Here is a 16,817-nt window from a genome sequence, read left to right on the forward strand (position 1 = left end):
GTTTCACTATGTTAGCCAGGATGGTCTCAATCTCCTGACCTCGTGATCTACCTGCCTTGGCCTCCCAAAGTGCTGGGATTACAGATGTGAACCACCACGCCCGGCAACTTTCCGCAGTCTCTACCTCACCACGCCCTATCTGGTTCTGTGCTGTCAAGTCTTCCTCCTGAAAATCTCATCTACCTCTTTGCATTCTCACTGCCACCATCTTGCCCATGGATCCTAACTGGCCCCCTTGCCTCTTCTCAGACCTCTCTCCAATTCTTTCTTCACCCTCCAGTCAGAGTATTCTTTCAAAATTGCAAATCTGGGCCAGGCACGGTGGCTCACGCCGGTAATCCCACCACTTTGGGAGGCCGAGGTGGGTGGATCACCTGAGGTTGGGAGTTCGAGAGCAGCGTGACCAACATGGAGAAACCCCATCTCTACTAAAAACACAAAAATAAGCTAGGCATGGTGTTGAGCGCCTGTAATCCCAGGAGGCTGAGGTAGGAGAATTGCTTGAACCTGGGAGGCGGAGGTTGCAGTGAGCTGAGATTGTGTCACTGCAGTCCAGCCTGGTTGACAAAGCCAGACTCCATCTCAGGGAAAAAAAAAAAAAATCTCACTCCTTTTTGCAGCAACTCCCCATTTTTTCTCCTCAACCTGGGATGATCTGGACACACATATGTACATGCAGTTTCCTCAAATGCATGTTCTCCTCCTTTGCAATGCTGTGTTCCACCAGCTGCCTGGCTAATTCCAAACAGTCCTTTGGGTTGTAGTTTACCAGTCACCGTCTTCATGAAGCCTCTTCTGGAAGCCAGAAAAGACTCAGTAGGAGTCTCTCCTGTGTGCTCCTAAAATGTCCTGTACTCGCCTCCTCCTAGCACTTACGATGACACTCTCACATCACAAAACACCATCATTTCCACTTACAGATCACTGCAGCAGCCTGGTAACTGTTCCCCAAACTTACTTTCAAATGGTTCAAAAAAAAAAAAAAGACAGACACAACACACATACCTATAGAGATGCATACCTATATACACCTGCATATAGAGAAAACCAAACATGGCCAGTGAGTCTAGATGAAAGGTATAACAGGAGATTATTGTACCTTCTTTCAACTTTTCTATACGCTTGAAATAAAAAGATGGGGAAAAAAACAAAATAATGAAGGCAAATTCTAGTTTCTTCATGAAAATTTTAAAGCTTTTTATGTGATTTCTACAGTTAAAAAGCTTACTAAAAATCAGGAGAGTACAAAACAGGTTGTTAAGACAGCCTCTGAGTTTAGAGAAGTCAATTCCGTGGGGCCAAAAGGACTCCATAACTATATAGTTTGAGCATCCCCCATCCAAATATCTGAAATCTGAAATGGTCCAAAATTAGAAATTTTTTTTTTTTTTGAGAGTCTTACTCTGTTGCCCAGGCTGGAGTGTAGTGGCATGAATTTGGCTCACTGCTACCTCTGCCTCCCGGGTTCAAGTGATTCTCCTGCCTCAGCCTCCCAAGTAGCTGGTACTACAGGTGGTACCAGGCACCACCATACCTGGTTAATTTTTGTATTTTTAGTAGAGATGGGGTTTCGCCATGTTGGTCAGGTTGGTATCAAACTCCTGACCTCAGGTGATTCACCTACCTTGGCCTCCCAAAGTGCTGGAATTACAGGCATGAGCCATGGTGCCCAGCCAGGACTCAAAAAACTGTACAGGTTGAGCATCCCTAATCCAAATATCCAAAACCCAAAGTGATCCAAAATCCAAAACTTTTTGAGCCCCCACACGATGCCACAGTGAAAAATTCCACATGTAAGTACTTAATACAAACTTTGTTTCATGCACAAAATTATTTAAAATATTGTATAAAATTACCCTCAGTCTAGGTGTATACAATGCATATGAAACATAAGTGAATTTCATGTTCAGACTTGGGTCCCAACCCCAAAATATCTCATTATACATATGCAGATATACCAAAATCCAAAATCTGAACTACTTCTGGTTCCAAATATTTGGGATAAGGGATACTCAACCTCTATAAGCACCTAGAGAAAGGACTCTTAAGTGGTAAATCCTGAATATAATGTGTTTCTCATGTATAGTAAACCCTCTGTATTTGCGAGTTCCACATCTGCAGATTTGGCCAACTACAATAGAAAATATTCGAAGTAAAACAAAACACACACACACAGTACGGGCACAGTGGCTGATGCCTGTAATGCCCAGAACTTTGGGATGCCAATGCAGGTGGATCACCTGAGGTTGAGAGTTCGAGACCAACCTGGTCAACATTGTGAAACCCCGTCTCTACTAAAAACACACACAAAAAAATTAGCTGGGTGTGGTGGTGCACGCCTGTAATTCCAGATACTCAGGAGGCTGGGACACGAGAATCACTTGAACCCGGGAAGTGGAGGTTGCAGTGAGCCAAGATCGTACCACTGCACTCCACATTCCAGCTTGGGTTATAGAGCGAGACTTCATCTCAAAAACAAACCAAAAACCCAATAAAATAACAATACAACAAAAAATGCAAACAAAAAATACAGGCTAACAACTATTTACACAGTACTTACACTGTTTTAGGTATATATAGATGTATGTATATATTTACATATTTTGACATGAGTATGATTTGATATATATAATATATATTAAATATATATTTGTTGATATGGAGTCTCCCTCTGTCACCAGGCTATAGTGCAGTGGCGTGATCTTGGCTCACTGCAAACTCCGCCTCCCAGGTTCAAGCGACTCTCCTGCCTCAGTCTCCCAAGTAGCTGGGATTACAGGTGTGCACCACCATGCCTGGCTAATTTTTGTATTTTTAGTGGAGACAGGATTTCACCATGTTGACCAGAATGGTCTCGATCTCCTGACCTCGTGATCCACCCACCTCAGCCTCCCTAAGTGCTGGGATTACAGGCATGAGCCATCACGTCTGGCCAGTATTATAAGTAATCTAGGGATTACTTAACTCATATCCTGCTTGCCCTGAGAATACTGTGCTGGCAGCGTGCTGCACATTTTTTGCTTTCTTTTTTTTTTTTTTTTTTTTTTTTTGAGGCGGAGTCTCGCTCTGTCGCTCGGACTGGAGTGCAGTGGCCGGATCTCAGCTCACTGCAAGTTCCGCCTCCCGGGTTCACGCCATTCTCCTGCCTCAGCCTCCGGAGTAGCTGGGACTACAAGTGCCCGCCACCTCGCCCGGCTATTTTTTGTATTTTTAGTAGAGACGGGGTTTCACCGGGTTAGCCAGGATGGTCTCGATCTCCTGCCCTCGTGATCCGCCGGTCTCGGCCTCCCAAAGTGCTGGGATTACAGGCTTGAGCCACCGCGCCCGGCCTCTTTTTTTTTTTTTTTGAGACAGAGTCTCACTCTGTCGCCCAGGCTAGAGTGCAGTGGCGTGATCTCGGCTCACTGCAACCGCCTCCCGGGTTCAAGCTGTTCTCTTGCCTCAGCCTCCTGAGTAGCTGAGACTACAGGCGCTTGCCACCACATCCAGCTAATTTTTTGTATTTTTAGTAGAGAGGGGTTTTCACCATGTAGGCTAGGCTGGTCTTGAACTCCTGACCTTAAGTGATCCACCTGCCTCGGCCTCCCAAAGTGCTGGGATTACAGGTGTGAGCCACTGCGCCTGGCCAAGTACTTTTTTTTCTACATGGGAAATGGGTTAAAGCATATAGGAGGGTGTGCATAGGTTATAAACAAATGCTACACCATTGAATATCAGGAACTTGAGCATCCACAGATTTTGGTATCTGCAGGGGGTCCTGCAACCATCTGCTGAGGATACCACCATGCAACGACAGTAAGTGGAAATTTGCTCAATTTGGGGGCAATATTTGAAACTAAAAATGTCAAGGTTCATTTGTATTTTCAGTTTTACTTACGTTCCTATGCCAAGGCAAATGTTTATGATAGGAGAAATTTACTTACACACTTGTAAAAGTGTCAATACGTTTTGAGTGAGGGCTTAGTAGAGATGAAAAATGCTTTGGGGGCCTGAAGGGGCAACTTTAATCCTTATGGAGGACACTGTCCTCCATATAGTCCCACTAACCGACATGTGGGCAATGTTCCCACAAGCAGCCTGCTTATTCCTTCAACTACATAAGACTGTTCTGCTCTAGCCACTTCCCAAGGCAGGAAATGCTGTCATTTCTCATACCTCTAGGCCTTTGGTACCTGCTGTGCTCACTGACTGGAACGCCTTTCCCTGCTTTATCTGTTAGATGAATTTCAATTCACTTTGACATCATAACCTCAGTTTTAGCTCCTCTGGGGAGCCTTTTCTTTTCTTTTTCCAGGTAGAGTGTGGGACTTTTTTTTTCACTGCCATTGCCTCTTCTCCAAAATCTTCGGCAGAGCACTTACCCCATTACACAGTAACTGCTTTCATTTTTTTTCTTGAGACAGAGTCTTGCTCTGATGACCAGGCTGGAGGGCAGTGGAGCAATCTTGGTTCACTGAAGCCTCTGCTTCCCAGGTTGAAGCAATTCTCCTCCCTCAGCCTCACATGTAGCTGGGACTGCAGGCATGCACCACCATGCCCGGCTAAGTTTTTTTTTTTTTTTTGAGACAGAGTCTTGCTCTGTCTCCCAGGCTGGAGTGCAGTGGCGCGATCTCGGCTCACTGCAAGCTCCACCTCCCGGGTTCATATCATTCTCCTGCCTCAGCCTCCTGAGTAGCTGGGACTATAGGCACCCGCCACCTCGCCCAGCTGATTTATTTATTTATTTATTTATTTATTTTTTGAGGCGGAGTCTCGCTCTGTCGCCCAGGCTGGAGTGCAGTGGCCGGATCTCAGCTCACTGCAAGCTCCGCCTCCCGGGTTTACGCCATTCTCCTGCCTCAGCCTCCCGAGTAGCTGGGACTACAGGCGCCCGCCACGTCGCCCGGCTAGTTTTTGTATTTTTAGTAGAGACGGGGTTTCACCGTGTTCGCCAGGATGGTCTCGATCTCCTGACCTCGTGATCCGCTCGTCTCGGCCTCCCAAAGTGCTGGGATTACAGGCTTGAGCCACCGCGCCCGGCCGATTTTTTCATTTTTAGTAAAGATGGAGTTTCACTGTGTTACCCAGGATGGTCTCGATATGCTAACCTCGTGATTCGCCCGCCTCGGCCTCCCAAAGTGGTGGGAATACAAGGTTTTGTACTTTTTTTTAGTAGAGTCGGGATTTCACCATGTTGGCCAGGCTGGTCTTGAACCCCTGACCTCAAGTGATCCTCCCGTCTCAGCCTCCCAAAGTGCTGGGATTACAGGCAAGAGCCACCGTGCCCGGCCTGTTTTCACGTCTATGTGTTTCTGAACTCGTAAGCTCCTTTTAAGACAAGGACTATCTTATTCATCTCACTATATATATATATACACACATACATATAAGTATATATACACACACATATATATAGTGTGTATATATATATACATATACATGTGTGTGTGTGTGTGTCTATATATATACACATCCTCAGGACTTAGTACAGGTTTTAGACACATAGCAGGTGCTTCATATGAGTTGGAAGGATGCATAAACTGGAGATATCAGAAAATAGGGAAAAGCTGGGTACAGGTTTACTCCTTGGCAGCCACAAAGAGCTGTAACATTCCCAACCTGCCCAACTCTGGCTAACAGTTCTAGTTCTCTGTTACTGGTATCTACCATAAAGATTTGTCAGGCTGGGCGCAGTGGCTCACGCCTGTAATCCCAGCACTTTGGGAGACCAAGGAGGACAGATCACCTAAAGTCAGGAGTTTGAGACCAGCCTGACCAACATGGCAAAACCCCATCTCTACTAAAAATACAAAAATTAGCTGGGCATGGTGGCAGGTGCCTGTAATCCCAACTACTCGGGAGGCTGAGGCAGGATAATCACTTGAACCTAGGAGGCGGAAGTTGCAGTGAGCCAAGATCGTGCCATTGCACTCCAGCCTGGGCGACAGAGCAACACTGTCTCAAAAAAAAAAAAGATTTATTTATCTTCTTCCTGACACTCAAAATGGGATTAGCATGATAATGCAGACTTGCTACCTAAATGATGCTCTCATTAAAATGCACACACAGTGTGTGTTGTCATACATTAAGAAAATGCTTGGGGCCAGGCGCGGTGGCTTACACCTGTAATCCCAGCACTTTAGGAGGACGAGGTGGGCAGATCACAAGGTCAGGAGTTTGAGATAAGCCTGACCAACATGGTGAAACTCCATCTCTAAAAAACATACAAAAATCAGCTGGGTGCGGTGCTGCGCGCCTGTAGTCCCAGCTACTTGGGAGACTGAGGCAGGAAAATCGCTTGAACCCAGGAAGCCGAGGTTTGCAGTGAGCCGAGATCGCACCACTGCACTCCAGCCCAGGCAACAGAGTGAGACTCTGTCTCAAAAAAAAAAAAAAAGGTTTGTTTAGTAAAGAGATACAGAGTGTTGGTTCTGGATTCAGATTGCCTGGATTTCAATTCCAGCTCTGCCACTACTACCTGTGAAATCCTGAGCCAGTTACTCTTTCTCTGAGTCTCAGGTTACGCCTCTGTAGAATAGGGACATAGTACCAGTTTCATAAAGTTGTTGTTACCATTGCATGAGACAAGGTATATGAAACACTCAAATTAGTACCTGGCACATGTTGAAATGTTATCTACTACAGTAATATACTAAAAAAGTTCACAAGAGGTCCCATAGGTTTTATGCATATAGTATGTGTGTATGGTTTATGCACTTTCACATAACCCTGTGATTCTTCAACGGGGTTATGTTTTTTAACCCCAAGAAGACATTTGGCAAAGTCCAGAGACATCATTGGTTGTCACCATCTGGGGAGAGGTGCTACTGACATCTAGTGGGTCAGGCCAGGGATGTTTCTAAACACTCTACAATGCTGAGGACACCTCACCCCCTTGCCAAAAACAAAAGAGTAATCAGGACCCAAAATGTCAATACTGCAGAGTTGAGAAACCCTGATTTAAACAGGGCATGTGGAAACGTATTTCATAGGATGTAGTCACAAGATCTACATACACATATATCTTGTAGTCATGTTATAGAATATAGTCCACATACACACACATCTAGAATGTACTATGTACTTATATATGTATTATACAACGTACCTAAAGTAGCATCCTGTCATGTACGTGTCCCATATGCATTGATTGTGTCAATATCTACATACAAAAGCCAGTCTGACACACTGGAAAGAATGCTGAGCCTAAGAAAAGCTAATGTTATCTCCATATACATAATTCCATTTAATCCTCACAACTGCATGAGGATATATCATGCCAACTTTATGCAATGACTATACTAGTTCAAGACTGCACAACTGCTGATGTAGGTCGACCTCACAGTACGGACAGGAACTGTGTTTATCTTATACGCCAATGTCTCTCAAGCATCCCAAGGGTGTCTAGACTCTCAGTAAACATTTGTGAAGTGACAGCACTTTGGGAGACCGAGGAGGACAGATCACCTAAAGTCAAGAGTTTAGGTGGTTAGGAGTTAGGCGAGGGGAGGAGTCAAAGTGGGGAGGAGGACCCAGGTCTAACTGCAGCACTGCGCTCCTAACCAGCAGATCGCCATCTTTTCTCTCTTTTTTTTTTTTTTCAGATGGAGTTTCGCTCTTGTTGCACAGGCGGGAGTGCAGTAGCACAATCTCGGCTCACTGCAACCTCCGCCTCCCGGGTTCAAGCGATTCTTCTGTCTCAGCCTCTCAAATAGTTTGGACTACAGACGCTCGCCACCACGCCCAGCTAATTTTTTGTATTTTTAGTAGAGAGGTTTCACCATGTTGGCCAGGCTGGTCTCGAACTCCTGATCTGAGGTGATTCGCCCGCCTCAGCCTCTGGGCTGGGATTACAGGCGTGAGTCACCGCGCTCGGCCAGATCGCCATCTGAATAGCGATCGAGTCACCACTCTCTAAGGCCCCTTAGAAGCAACTTCACCTCTCTGAGCCTCGTTGTACCTATCTGTAAAGTGGGACAGAAACAAAACCACCCATACTAGGGTTAGAGAGAGGAGTCAAACACAACAAAAGGGGCAAAGTTCTGCATAACAGATAGCTCGGACAATTTGGAGACCTCGCGGAGCCAGGGATCCCGCGCCGTCAGCCGAGGTGGGTTAGGACCAGGCCTCTAGGGTAGGCAGAGGTTAACTCGCTGCTGTGCGAAAACACGCAGCTAAGTGCGGGATCCCAGCGCTAGCAATCGCCACGACGTCCTTGCGCTCCGACCTCCTGGAGATCCCGTACGGAAGGGAAGTGGCTGACCCCATGCCGCGTAGCCCAATCGCTGTGCGCGGTCCTGCGCGCATGCGTAAACCGCGGGTCAGCGACGGCGGCCGAGAGGCGGAAGTGGAGGGTGGTGTGGCTCCCAGGGCTGTTAGAGGAGCTGCTGCTGCTGAGGCGGCGGCGACGGCGTTGAGGCGGTGGCGGGGCTGCCGGCCCCGGGCCGCTCGGCCTCTCGGCTCGCCTTCCAGCCTCGCCTGAGCCCGCCGGGGCCCGCGCCGGCCAGCGCCTGCCCTATGAGTGTGTCACTGGTTGTCATCCGATTGGAGCTCGCGGAACACTCGCCCGTCCCCGCCGGCTTCGGCTTCAGCGCCGCAGGTGAGTCCCGCGGCCTCGCCGCATTCCCTGTAGCCAGGTCTAGGTCCGGAGGGCTCCCTCTCCCAAAGTACTGGCCCGGGAAAAGCCCGCGGCTAGGCCTCTTGCCTCAGGAAGACACGGAGAGGGGATCCGGATCCCTCTCTTTCCCATCCACCCTTGAGAGGCCTTCCCGTGTGTTATCTCAGGGAAGCCCTGCCCCCGAACCTCCTTCCCTGTGCCGTCTGAGGGCATTCCGTTTATACCTGGCGCGGCTCCCTCTCGAGAGAGTCGAGTAGTGTGTTTGTCTCACTTGCTTCCCTCTGGGCTTCGTAAAGGCAGGGACTGGGTCTCCAGCAACGCTGGACGGTCCTTGAATTAATTAAATTGTTCCCTTTTGGAAGGATATCCATTGGGGTGCCCCCTAACCATAGTCATAACTAAAATTTAGACACTCCCTATATCCCAACACTATACTAAGCACCTTTTGTGTATTGTATTCTTTAATTATCTTTGCAACAGCTCTGAGAGGCAGATGGGTGTGGCATGTGCCTCTTACACATTGGGAAACTGAAGCTTAGTGATTTAAATCATTTGCCCAAGGTGAAATGATGGGTGAAACTGGGATTCTCACTCAGTGAGCTGGACTTGGGTCTGAGCTTTTCACACCAGTAACACAAGGAAGCTCCTTAGTGGGGAATGCAGCTCTGGCTCTGTTCCTTGATCCTCAGATAATTAACTAATAATAACATTCATTCAAGAAATTGGTCGGGCGCGGTGGCTCACGCCTGTAATCCTAGCACTTTGGGAGGCTGAGGCGGGCGGATTGCCTGAGGTTGGGAGTTCGAGACCAGCCTGGCCAACATAGTGAAACCCTGCCTGTACTAAAAATACAAAAATTAGCTGGGCGTGGTGACAGGTGCCTGTAATCCCAGCTCATGGAGAGGCTGAGGCAGGAGAATCGCTTGAACCCGGGAGGTGGAGGTTGCAGTGACCCAAGGTTGTGACACTGCACTCCAGCCTGGGCGACAAGAGATAAAGTCCATTTCAAAAAAAAAAAAAAAACTTACGCTCATATTTGCTGGAGCTTTCATTGTGTGCTGAATCGGACAGGGTCTCTGCTTTAATGGCACCAGTAGTTTCGTGGAGGAAACAGATTATTTAAATAAGTGCAGAATACGTGTAGAATTACAACTGTGGTAAGTGCTGTGAAGGAAAGGAGAAACAGTTTGGGAAACTATTACAAGAGCATGTGTTTGGTTTGGAGAGAGGGATGGAGGCAGGTAGGGATGGTGTCATTGGAAACTTCCTGAGGATATGACCTTTGGAGCTGCAAATTAAAGATTGAATATGATTTTATAGCTTATGAGCACCTTTCCAAAGGCTAAAAGTGGCGTCTTAGCCGCATATAGATATTGGCATGGGTCAGTCATGTAGTCATTTATTCATCAAATATTTAGAGAGCTTCCTCTATGTGCTCCGCACTGTGGTATAAGTGCTGGGAATACAGTGGTGGGCAAAACAGGCCTTGTCCCTGCCCTGACAGAACATATATTCGGGATATTTCAGTTAAGCCTCCAAATACTGTTTCCCTTTTCATGTGTTTCATTGATTTAAGACAGTAATCACAGATTTTCATGGTTTGCTTCATGGCATGACCGTAAGCCAGGATGTTTAAGACTACCCCTACAAGTTTTTGAAATTTGGTTTATTAATGGACTTAGTATCTTCATTTTGGGCTGAACACAATTTCATTTTATCAGGTGTTACTAAAATGTTAGCTCTTCTGGGCATGATCACTGTTGAACCTTTTCTAAGGCTCCCCCTTTGGCAATTTGCTTTAAAGTGCATGATTTCGGGCCAGGCGCAATAGCTCACACTTGTTATTCCGGCACTTTGGGAGGTCAAGGCGGGCGGATCACTTGAGGCCATGAGTTTTAGATCAGCCTGTCCAACATGAAGCCCCATCTCTACTGAAAGTACAAAAATTAGCCAGGCGTGGTGGTGCGTGCCTGTAATCCCAGCTACTCAGGAGGCTGGGGCAGGAGAATCACTTGAACCTGGGAGATGGAGGTTATAGTGAGCCAAGATCACGCCACTGCACTCCAGCCTGGTTGACGGAGTGCGACTCTGTCTCAAAAAATAAAAATAAAGGGCATGATTTCAGAACAGCCCTGCATTTCTGAGTATATTGTCCTGGCTGCTTATTGACTGTTTGCTGGGTACTGCAGTGGTCCCAGAGGTGAGTGAGATGAATACTACAAAGGCTTTTTATCATCTTGGCAAAAGGCAGGAGAAAGAAAAGAGAAACCTAATGATGGAGGAATAGAGAACAGAGAGGAGCTTGTTTTATTACCTTGTATTAATCATTCATGTATTCTTTAGCCGGGGAAATGTCTGATGAGGAGATAAAAAGGACGACACTAGCTTCAGCTGTAGCTTGTTTAGAAGGGAAGTCACCAGGAGAGAAAGTAGCAGTTATCCATCAGCATCTCGGCCGTCGAGAAATGACAGATGTGATCATTGAGACCATGAAGTCCAACCCAGGTATGCTTTTAAAACCCTGGACTCTCTTTTGTAATGTGAACCCTGCTTGCCTATTTTATACATGGTGTTTGATGAGCCTATGATTTCAACATCTAGCATACTTTTATCTTTCACTGCCTGTGTGCTTTATATGACACTGTTAAGCCACATTTTAGTGTTTCCAAATATTTCTTCCAAATTAATCCTGACAGTCGGGATTGACAGTTCAGTTCAGTGCGGGGGGGCCTTTTTTTTTCTTTTTTTGAGGCAGGGTCTCTGTTGCCCAGGCTAGAGTGCAGTGGTACAATGTCGGTTCACTACAACCTCCACCTCCTGGGCTGAGGCAGTCTTCCCGCCTCAGCCTCCCAAGTAGCTGGGATTATAGATGCCCTCTACCACGCCTGGGTAATTTTTGTATTTTTAGTAGAGACAAGGTTTCACCATGTTAGCCAGGCTGGTCTTGTACTCCTGGTCTCAAGTGATCTGCCTGCCTTGGCCTCCCAAAGTGCTGTAATTACTGGTGTGAGCCACCACACCCGGCCACTGGGGAGAATTTCATACCACATAGTTCAGTGGCAGATCATTAATGTGTCCAAATAAACATGTTGTGCCTCCCTGCTCTGCTAGCTCATTTCTGTCTTTTTTTTGAGACGGAGTCTCACTTTGTCGCCAGGTGGGAGTGCAGTGGCGCGAGAGGCTTACTGCAACCTCTGCCTCCCGGTTTCAAGCGATTCTCCTTCCTCTCTCAGCCTCCCAAGTAGCTGGGACTACAGGTGCACGCTACCACACCCAGCTAATTTTTGTATTTTTAGAAGAGATAGGGTTTCACCATGTGGGCCAGGATGGTCTCAATCTCTTGACCTCGTGATCCGACCGCCTTGGCCTCCCAAAGTACTGGGATTACAGGCGTGAGCCACTGCACCCGGCCAGCCAGCTCATTTCATCTGTGGAAGTGGATGTGTAGATGGTACTACATCTCCAACATGGAGGTGTTCAGAACTGGTAGGTTTGGATTTCAAACTTAGTAGCCCTGCATGTTTGTCCCAGTTAGGATTTCATGATAGAAGACACCTGCTTGCATTATGGTATTGCCAAATGTAATAGCCATCCTTAAGTTTCTGAGGGTGTTAATGAGATTTTTGTGGGGCAAAGAGAGCTTTAAAGTATGATGCTCTCATAAACTCAGCTGTTCTATAAGTAATAGCTCTAAATGCATTACATTATAATTATCAAAATTTATTCCTCTGACTTGAAATTTTAATCTAGTTCAAGTCCTTCAGCATATGTCCTATCCATTTATAATCTGCTATTTTTTAATTGGTGAAAGATGAACTGAAAACTACAGTGGAAGAAAGGAAGTCTTCAGAAGCCTCCCCCACTGCACAAAGAAGTAAAGATCACAGTAAGGAATGCATCAACACTGCCCCAGATTCTCCATCCAAACAGCTTCCAGACCAGATTTCATTCTTCAGTGGAAATCCATCAGTTGAAATAGTTCATGGTATTATGCACCTATATAAGACAAAGTAAGAAAACCCTTTTTCTTGGGGGTTAGTCTAATTTTTTTTTTTTTTTTTTTTTTTTTGCTTTAGTGTTGTCTCTTGCCCTGAAGGAAAGTGAGTATTTTAAGGTTCAAAATAATACTTTTGTGTATTGTGTTAGAGAATTCTCAGATGTTTTACATTTGATTAATCTTGTGGATTGGGTCAAAGCTTTTCCTTATAAAAGAAATGCCTATAGATACACTTAAGGGAATATGTGGGGGAAATGTTCTTTTTTCTGTTTTGAAACGGAGTTTCGCTCTCATTCCCCAGGCTGGAGTGCAATGGCGCGATCTCGGATCACTGCATCATCTGCCTCCTGGGTTCAAGTGATTCCCCTGCCTCAGCCTCCCGAGTAGCTGGGATTACAGGTGCCCGCCACCACACCTAGCTAATTTTTTGTATTTTTAGTAGAGATGGGGTTTCACCATGTTGGCCAGGCTGGTCTTGAACTCCGACCTCAGGTGATCCACCCGCCTCGGCCTCCCAAAGTGCTGGGATTACAGGCGTGAGCCACCACGCCCTGCCAGGAAAATGTTTTATTAGCAGATAGGCATGGAAGGTGATGGGGAATTGAAAGGACAAAGAAAATGATCCACAGCATCTTTGTAGTCTCATGTCACCACCAAATCTTTACTGAAGAGGCTGCTAAGAAGTCAGCTAACTCATTTCAATTTTATTACCTCTTTTTACCATTTTCTGTGGTTCAAATAAAGCTTGCTGGAGCCCCAAGGAAAGGAAGCATTTGGCTAGATAATCCACAAGCCCAGCCACTACCTCCCTGGGTTATCGGTAGCTGATACCTTAAGGCTGTTCTTGTGCTAACTCATTTGCCGGATCCCTACTGGGAAAACAGTGACTATTCAGGTAGCCATTTTGTTTTTTGTTTTGTTTTGTTTTGAGACAGAGTCTCACTCCATCACTCAGGCTGGAGTGCAGTGGTGCAATCCAGGCTCACTGCAACCTCCTCTCTTGAATTCAAGCAATTCTCCCACCTCAGAGTAGCTGGGACCACAGGTGCACACCACCACGCCCAGTTAATTTTTTTTTATTTTTTTATTTTTGGTAGAGATGGGGTTTCATCATGTTGGCCAGGCTGGTCTCGAACTCCTGACCTCAAGTGATCAGCCCACCTCAGCCTCCCAAAGTGCTGGGATTACAGGTGTGAGCCACTGCGCCCGGCCCAGGTAGCCATTCTGGATCACAACTGTCAAGTGAGTTTTGCAGCATTTCAAAAAACACAAATCGCATTGTGGGAGGATTTTCTTTCCCCTCTATTCCAGCTATCCCAACTTAGTAACACTTCTTGTAATCCTCAGTTACATCCTCATAGTTTAGAATTCTCTCTTGCTGGGCGTGGTGGCACACGTCTGTAATCCCAGCTAGTTGGGAGGCTGAGGCAGGAGAATTGCTTGAACCCAGGAGGCAGAGGTTGCAGTGAGCCGAGACTGTGCCATTTCTCTCCAGTGTGGGCAACAAGAGCAAGACTCCATCTGAAAAAAAAAGAGAAAGAGAGAGAATTCTTTCTCATATTTAGAGCTCTTTTTCTAGGCCCTTTAAGAGAGGTCCATAGCCAGAGTTGTGCTTTTAAGTTAATCAGTGACAGATTTTTTTTTTTTTTTTTGAGACGAAGTCTTGCTCTGTCGCCCACGCTGGAGTGCAGTGGCACAATCTGGCTCACTGCAAGCTCCATCTCCCGGGTTCATGCCATTCTTCTGCGTCAGCCTCCCAAGTAGCTGGGACTACAGGCACCCGCCACCAGGCCCGGCTAATTTTTTTTGTATTTTTAGTAGAGATGGGGTTTCACCATGTTAGCCAAATTGTCTCGATCTCCTGACCGCGTGATCTGCCTGCCTCAGCCTCCCAAAGTGCTGGGATTACAAGCATGAGCCACTGCGCCTAGCTACCAGTGACAGATTATTATTCAAACATAGATGAGAGTAAAACACTGCAAATTTGCCTAATGCAGATTTATAACCATAATAAACATTGAAGTGAAGATTAAAAAGTCCAGTGGGGGGTATAATGTAGAACAATTCATTAATGAAATATTAAAATTTTATTTTTTCCTGTTTTCTTGGACATACAAGTTGTCTACTGTTGTTTAACCATACCTCATCTATTTAAGACCCTCTAATTATTGTTTTGTTAGTAAGATGACCTCCTTAAAAGAAGATGTGCGGCGCAGTGCCATGCTGTGTATTCTCACAGTCCCTGCTGCAATGACCAGTCATGATCTTATGAAGTTTGTCGCCCCATTTAACGAAGTAATTGAACAAATGAAAATCATCAGAGACTCTACTCCCAACCAATATATGGTGCTGATAAAGTTTAGTGCACAGGTAAAAGTTATTAAAGTTATTAAAAATCTCTTTGCCACAGAAACTGTGTTATTGAAACTGTGTGATAGTAGCTGTGTGTGATGTACGGCATTTTGCACTTAAGATTTTTGATATGTCTTCTAAGATATAATTCTAATTCTAGATGTATTTCTAAATTCATTAGCAGAAATACAATTATAACGTATACCCATGGGTTTTTTATTTATTTATTTATTTTTTTCCAGTAGAGATGAGATCTTGCTGTGTTTTCCAGGCTACTCTTGGCCTCAGGCAGTCCTTCTGCCTTGGCCTCCTAACGTTCTGGGATTACAGTTGCTCTGAGCCACTGCACCTGGCCTTATGCTCATGATTTTTTATAGATCAGATTTGGTATGAAATCTAGGGTTTTGCCAGGAGACAGAGGTTGCAGAAAGCTGACATCACACCACTGCACTCCAGCCTGGGTGACAAGAGTGAAACAACATCTCAAAAAAAAAAAAAAAACTAGAGTTTTGTTTTTTTTTTTTTCTTTTTTGAGACGAAGTCTCACTCTGTCACCCAGGCTGAGTGCAGTGGCATGGTATTGGCTCACTGCAACCTCCGCCTCCCGGGTTCAAGCGATTTTCCTGCCTCAGCCTCCTGAGTAGCTGGGACTACAGGTATGCACCACCATGCCTGGCTAATTTTTGTATTTTTTTTTTTTTTTTGAGACGGAGTTTCGCTCTGTTGCCCAGGCTGGAGTGCAGTGGCCGGATCTCAGCTCACTGCAGGCTCTGCCTCCCGGGTTTACACTATTCTCCTGCCTCAGCCTCCCGAGTAGCTGGGACTACAGGCGCCCGCCACCTCGCCCGGCTAGTTTTTTTGGTATTTTTTAGTAGAGATGGGGTTTCATCATGTTAGCCAGGATGATCTCGATCTCCTGACCTCGTGATCCGCCCATCTCGACCTCCCAAAGTGCTGGGATTACAGGCCTGAGCCACCACGCCTGTCCAGTTTTTGTGTTTTTAATGCAGACGGAGTTTCACTATGTTCGCCAGGCTGGTCTTGAACTCCTGACCTCGTGATCCACCCGCCTTGGCCTTCCAAAGTGCTGGGATTACAGGCGTGAGCCATCATGCCCGGCCTGTTTGTTTTTTTAAACAAGTGGTAACTGTTCCAGAAAAGCAGTAGCTCCCAAACTTTTTGAAGTTAACACCATCTTATTACTTTCCATTAACCCCACTTCTTTCATTCTCTCTTTTTTTTTTTTTTGAGGTGGAGTCTCGCTCTGTTGCCCGGTCTGGCGTGCAGTGGCCGGATCTCAGCTCACTGCAAGCTCCGCCTCCCGGGTTCACGCCATTCTCCTGCCTCAGCCTCCTGAGTAGCTGGGATTATAGGCGCCCGCCATCTCGCCCGGCTGTTTTTTTGTATTTTTTAGTAGGGACGGGGTTTCACCATGTTAGCCAGGATGGTCTTGATCTCCTGACCTCGTGATCCGCCCGTCTCGGCCTCCCAAAGTGCTGGGATTACAGGCTTGAGCCACCTCGCCCGGCCCTGTTTTTTTTTTTTTAAGACAGAGTTTCGCTCTTGTTGCCCAGGCTGGAGTGCAATGGCGCGATCTTGGCTCACAGCAACCTCTGCCTCCCAGGTTCAAGCCATTCTCCTGCCTCAGCCTCCGGAGTAGCTGGGATTACAGGCATGCACCACCACGCCCCGCTAATTTTGTATTTTTAGTAGAGACGGGGTTTCTCCATGTTGGTCAGACTGGTCTCGAACTCCAGACCTCAGGTGATCTGCCCACCTCGGCCTCCGAAAGTGCTTGGATTACAAGCGTGAGCCACCGCGCCTGGCCTCATTGTCTTTTTTTTTTTTTTTCTTTTTTCTTTTTTTTTTTTC

The 16,817-nt window shown here is 46.3% G+C and overlaps 2 protein-coding genes across 11 annotated transcripts in view; one reads left to right on the top strand and one right to left on the bottom strand.

Moving 5' to 3' along the window:
• Positions 1-8,245, bottom strand: part of ACAD10 (acyl-CoA dehydrogenase family member 10) — a 72,669-nt gene extending 64,424 nt beyond the window's left edge. For 2 of the 7 annotated variants that reach the window (XM_033220565.1, XM_033220569.1), the window contains exon 1: positions 7,088-7,580. In XM_033220565.1, coding sequence (XP_033076456.1) covers positions 7,088-7,107 — 20 coding nt within the window. In that variant the 5' untranslated portion in view covers positions 7,108-7,580. Of the gene's footprint in view, positions 1-4,361; positions 4,383-7,087; positions 7,587-8,054 lie in introns of those variants that run through there. The other 5 variants (XM_033220571.1, XM_033220570.1, XR_004439574.1 and 2 more) reach the window with 4 other exon arrangements.
• A 57-nt stretch (positions 8,246-8,302) lies between these two features.
• The window catches only part of BRAP (BRCA1 associated protein), a 46,469-nt gene continuing 37,954 nt past the window's right edge, over positions 8,303-16,817 (top strand). For 2 of the 4 annotated variants that reach the window (XM_033220572.1, XM_033220573.1), the window contains exons 1-4: positions 8,303-8,578; positions 10,940-11,101; positions 12,408-12,606; positions 14,774-14,963. In XM_033220572.1, coding sequence (XP_033076463.1) covers positions 8,497-8,578; positions 10,940-11,101; positions 12,408-12,606; positions 14,774-14,963 — 633 coding nt within the window. In that variant the 5' untranslated portion in view covers positions 8,303-8,496. The remainder of the gene's footprint in view (positions 8,579-10,939; positions 11,102-12,407; positions 12,607-14,773; positions 14,964-16,817) is intronic. The other 2 variants (XM_033220574.1, XM_033220575.1) reach the window with 2 other exon arrangements.

Source organism: Trachypithecus francoisi, unplaced genomic scaffold (genome assembly GCF_009764315.1).
Source record: "Trachypithecus francoisi isolate TF-2019V2 unplaced genomic scaffold, Tfra_2.0 Lachesis_group11, whole genome shotgun sequence".
Taxonomy (NCBI): domain Eukaryota; kingdom Metazoa; phylum Chordata; class Mammalia; order Primates; family Cercopithecidae; genus Trachypithecus; species Trachypithecus francoisi.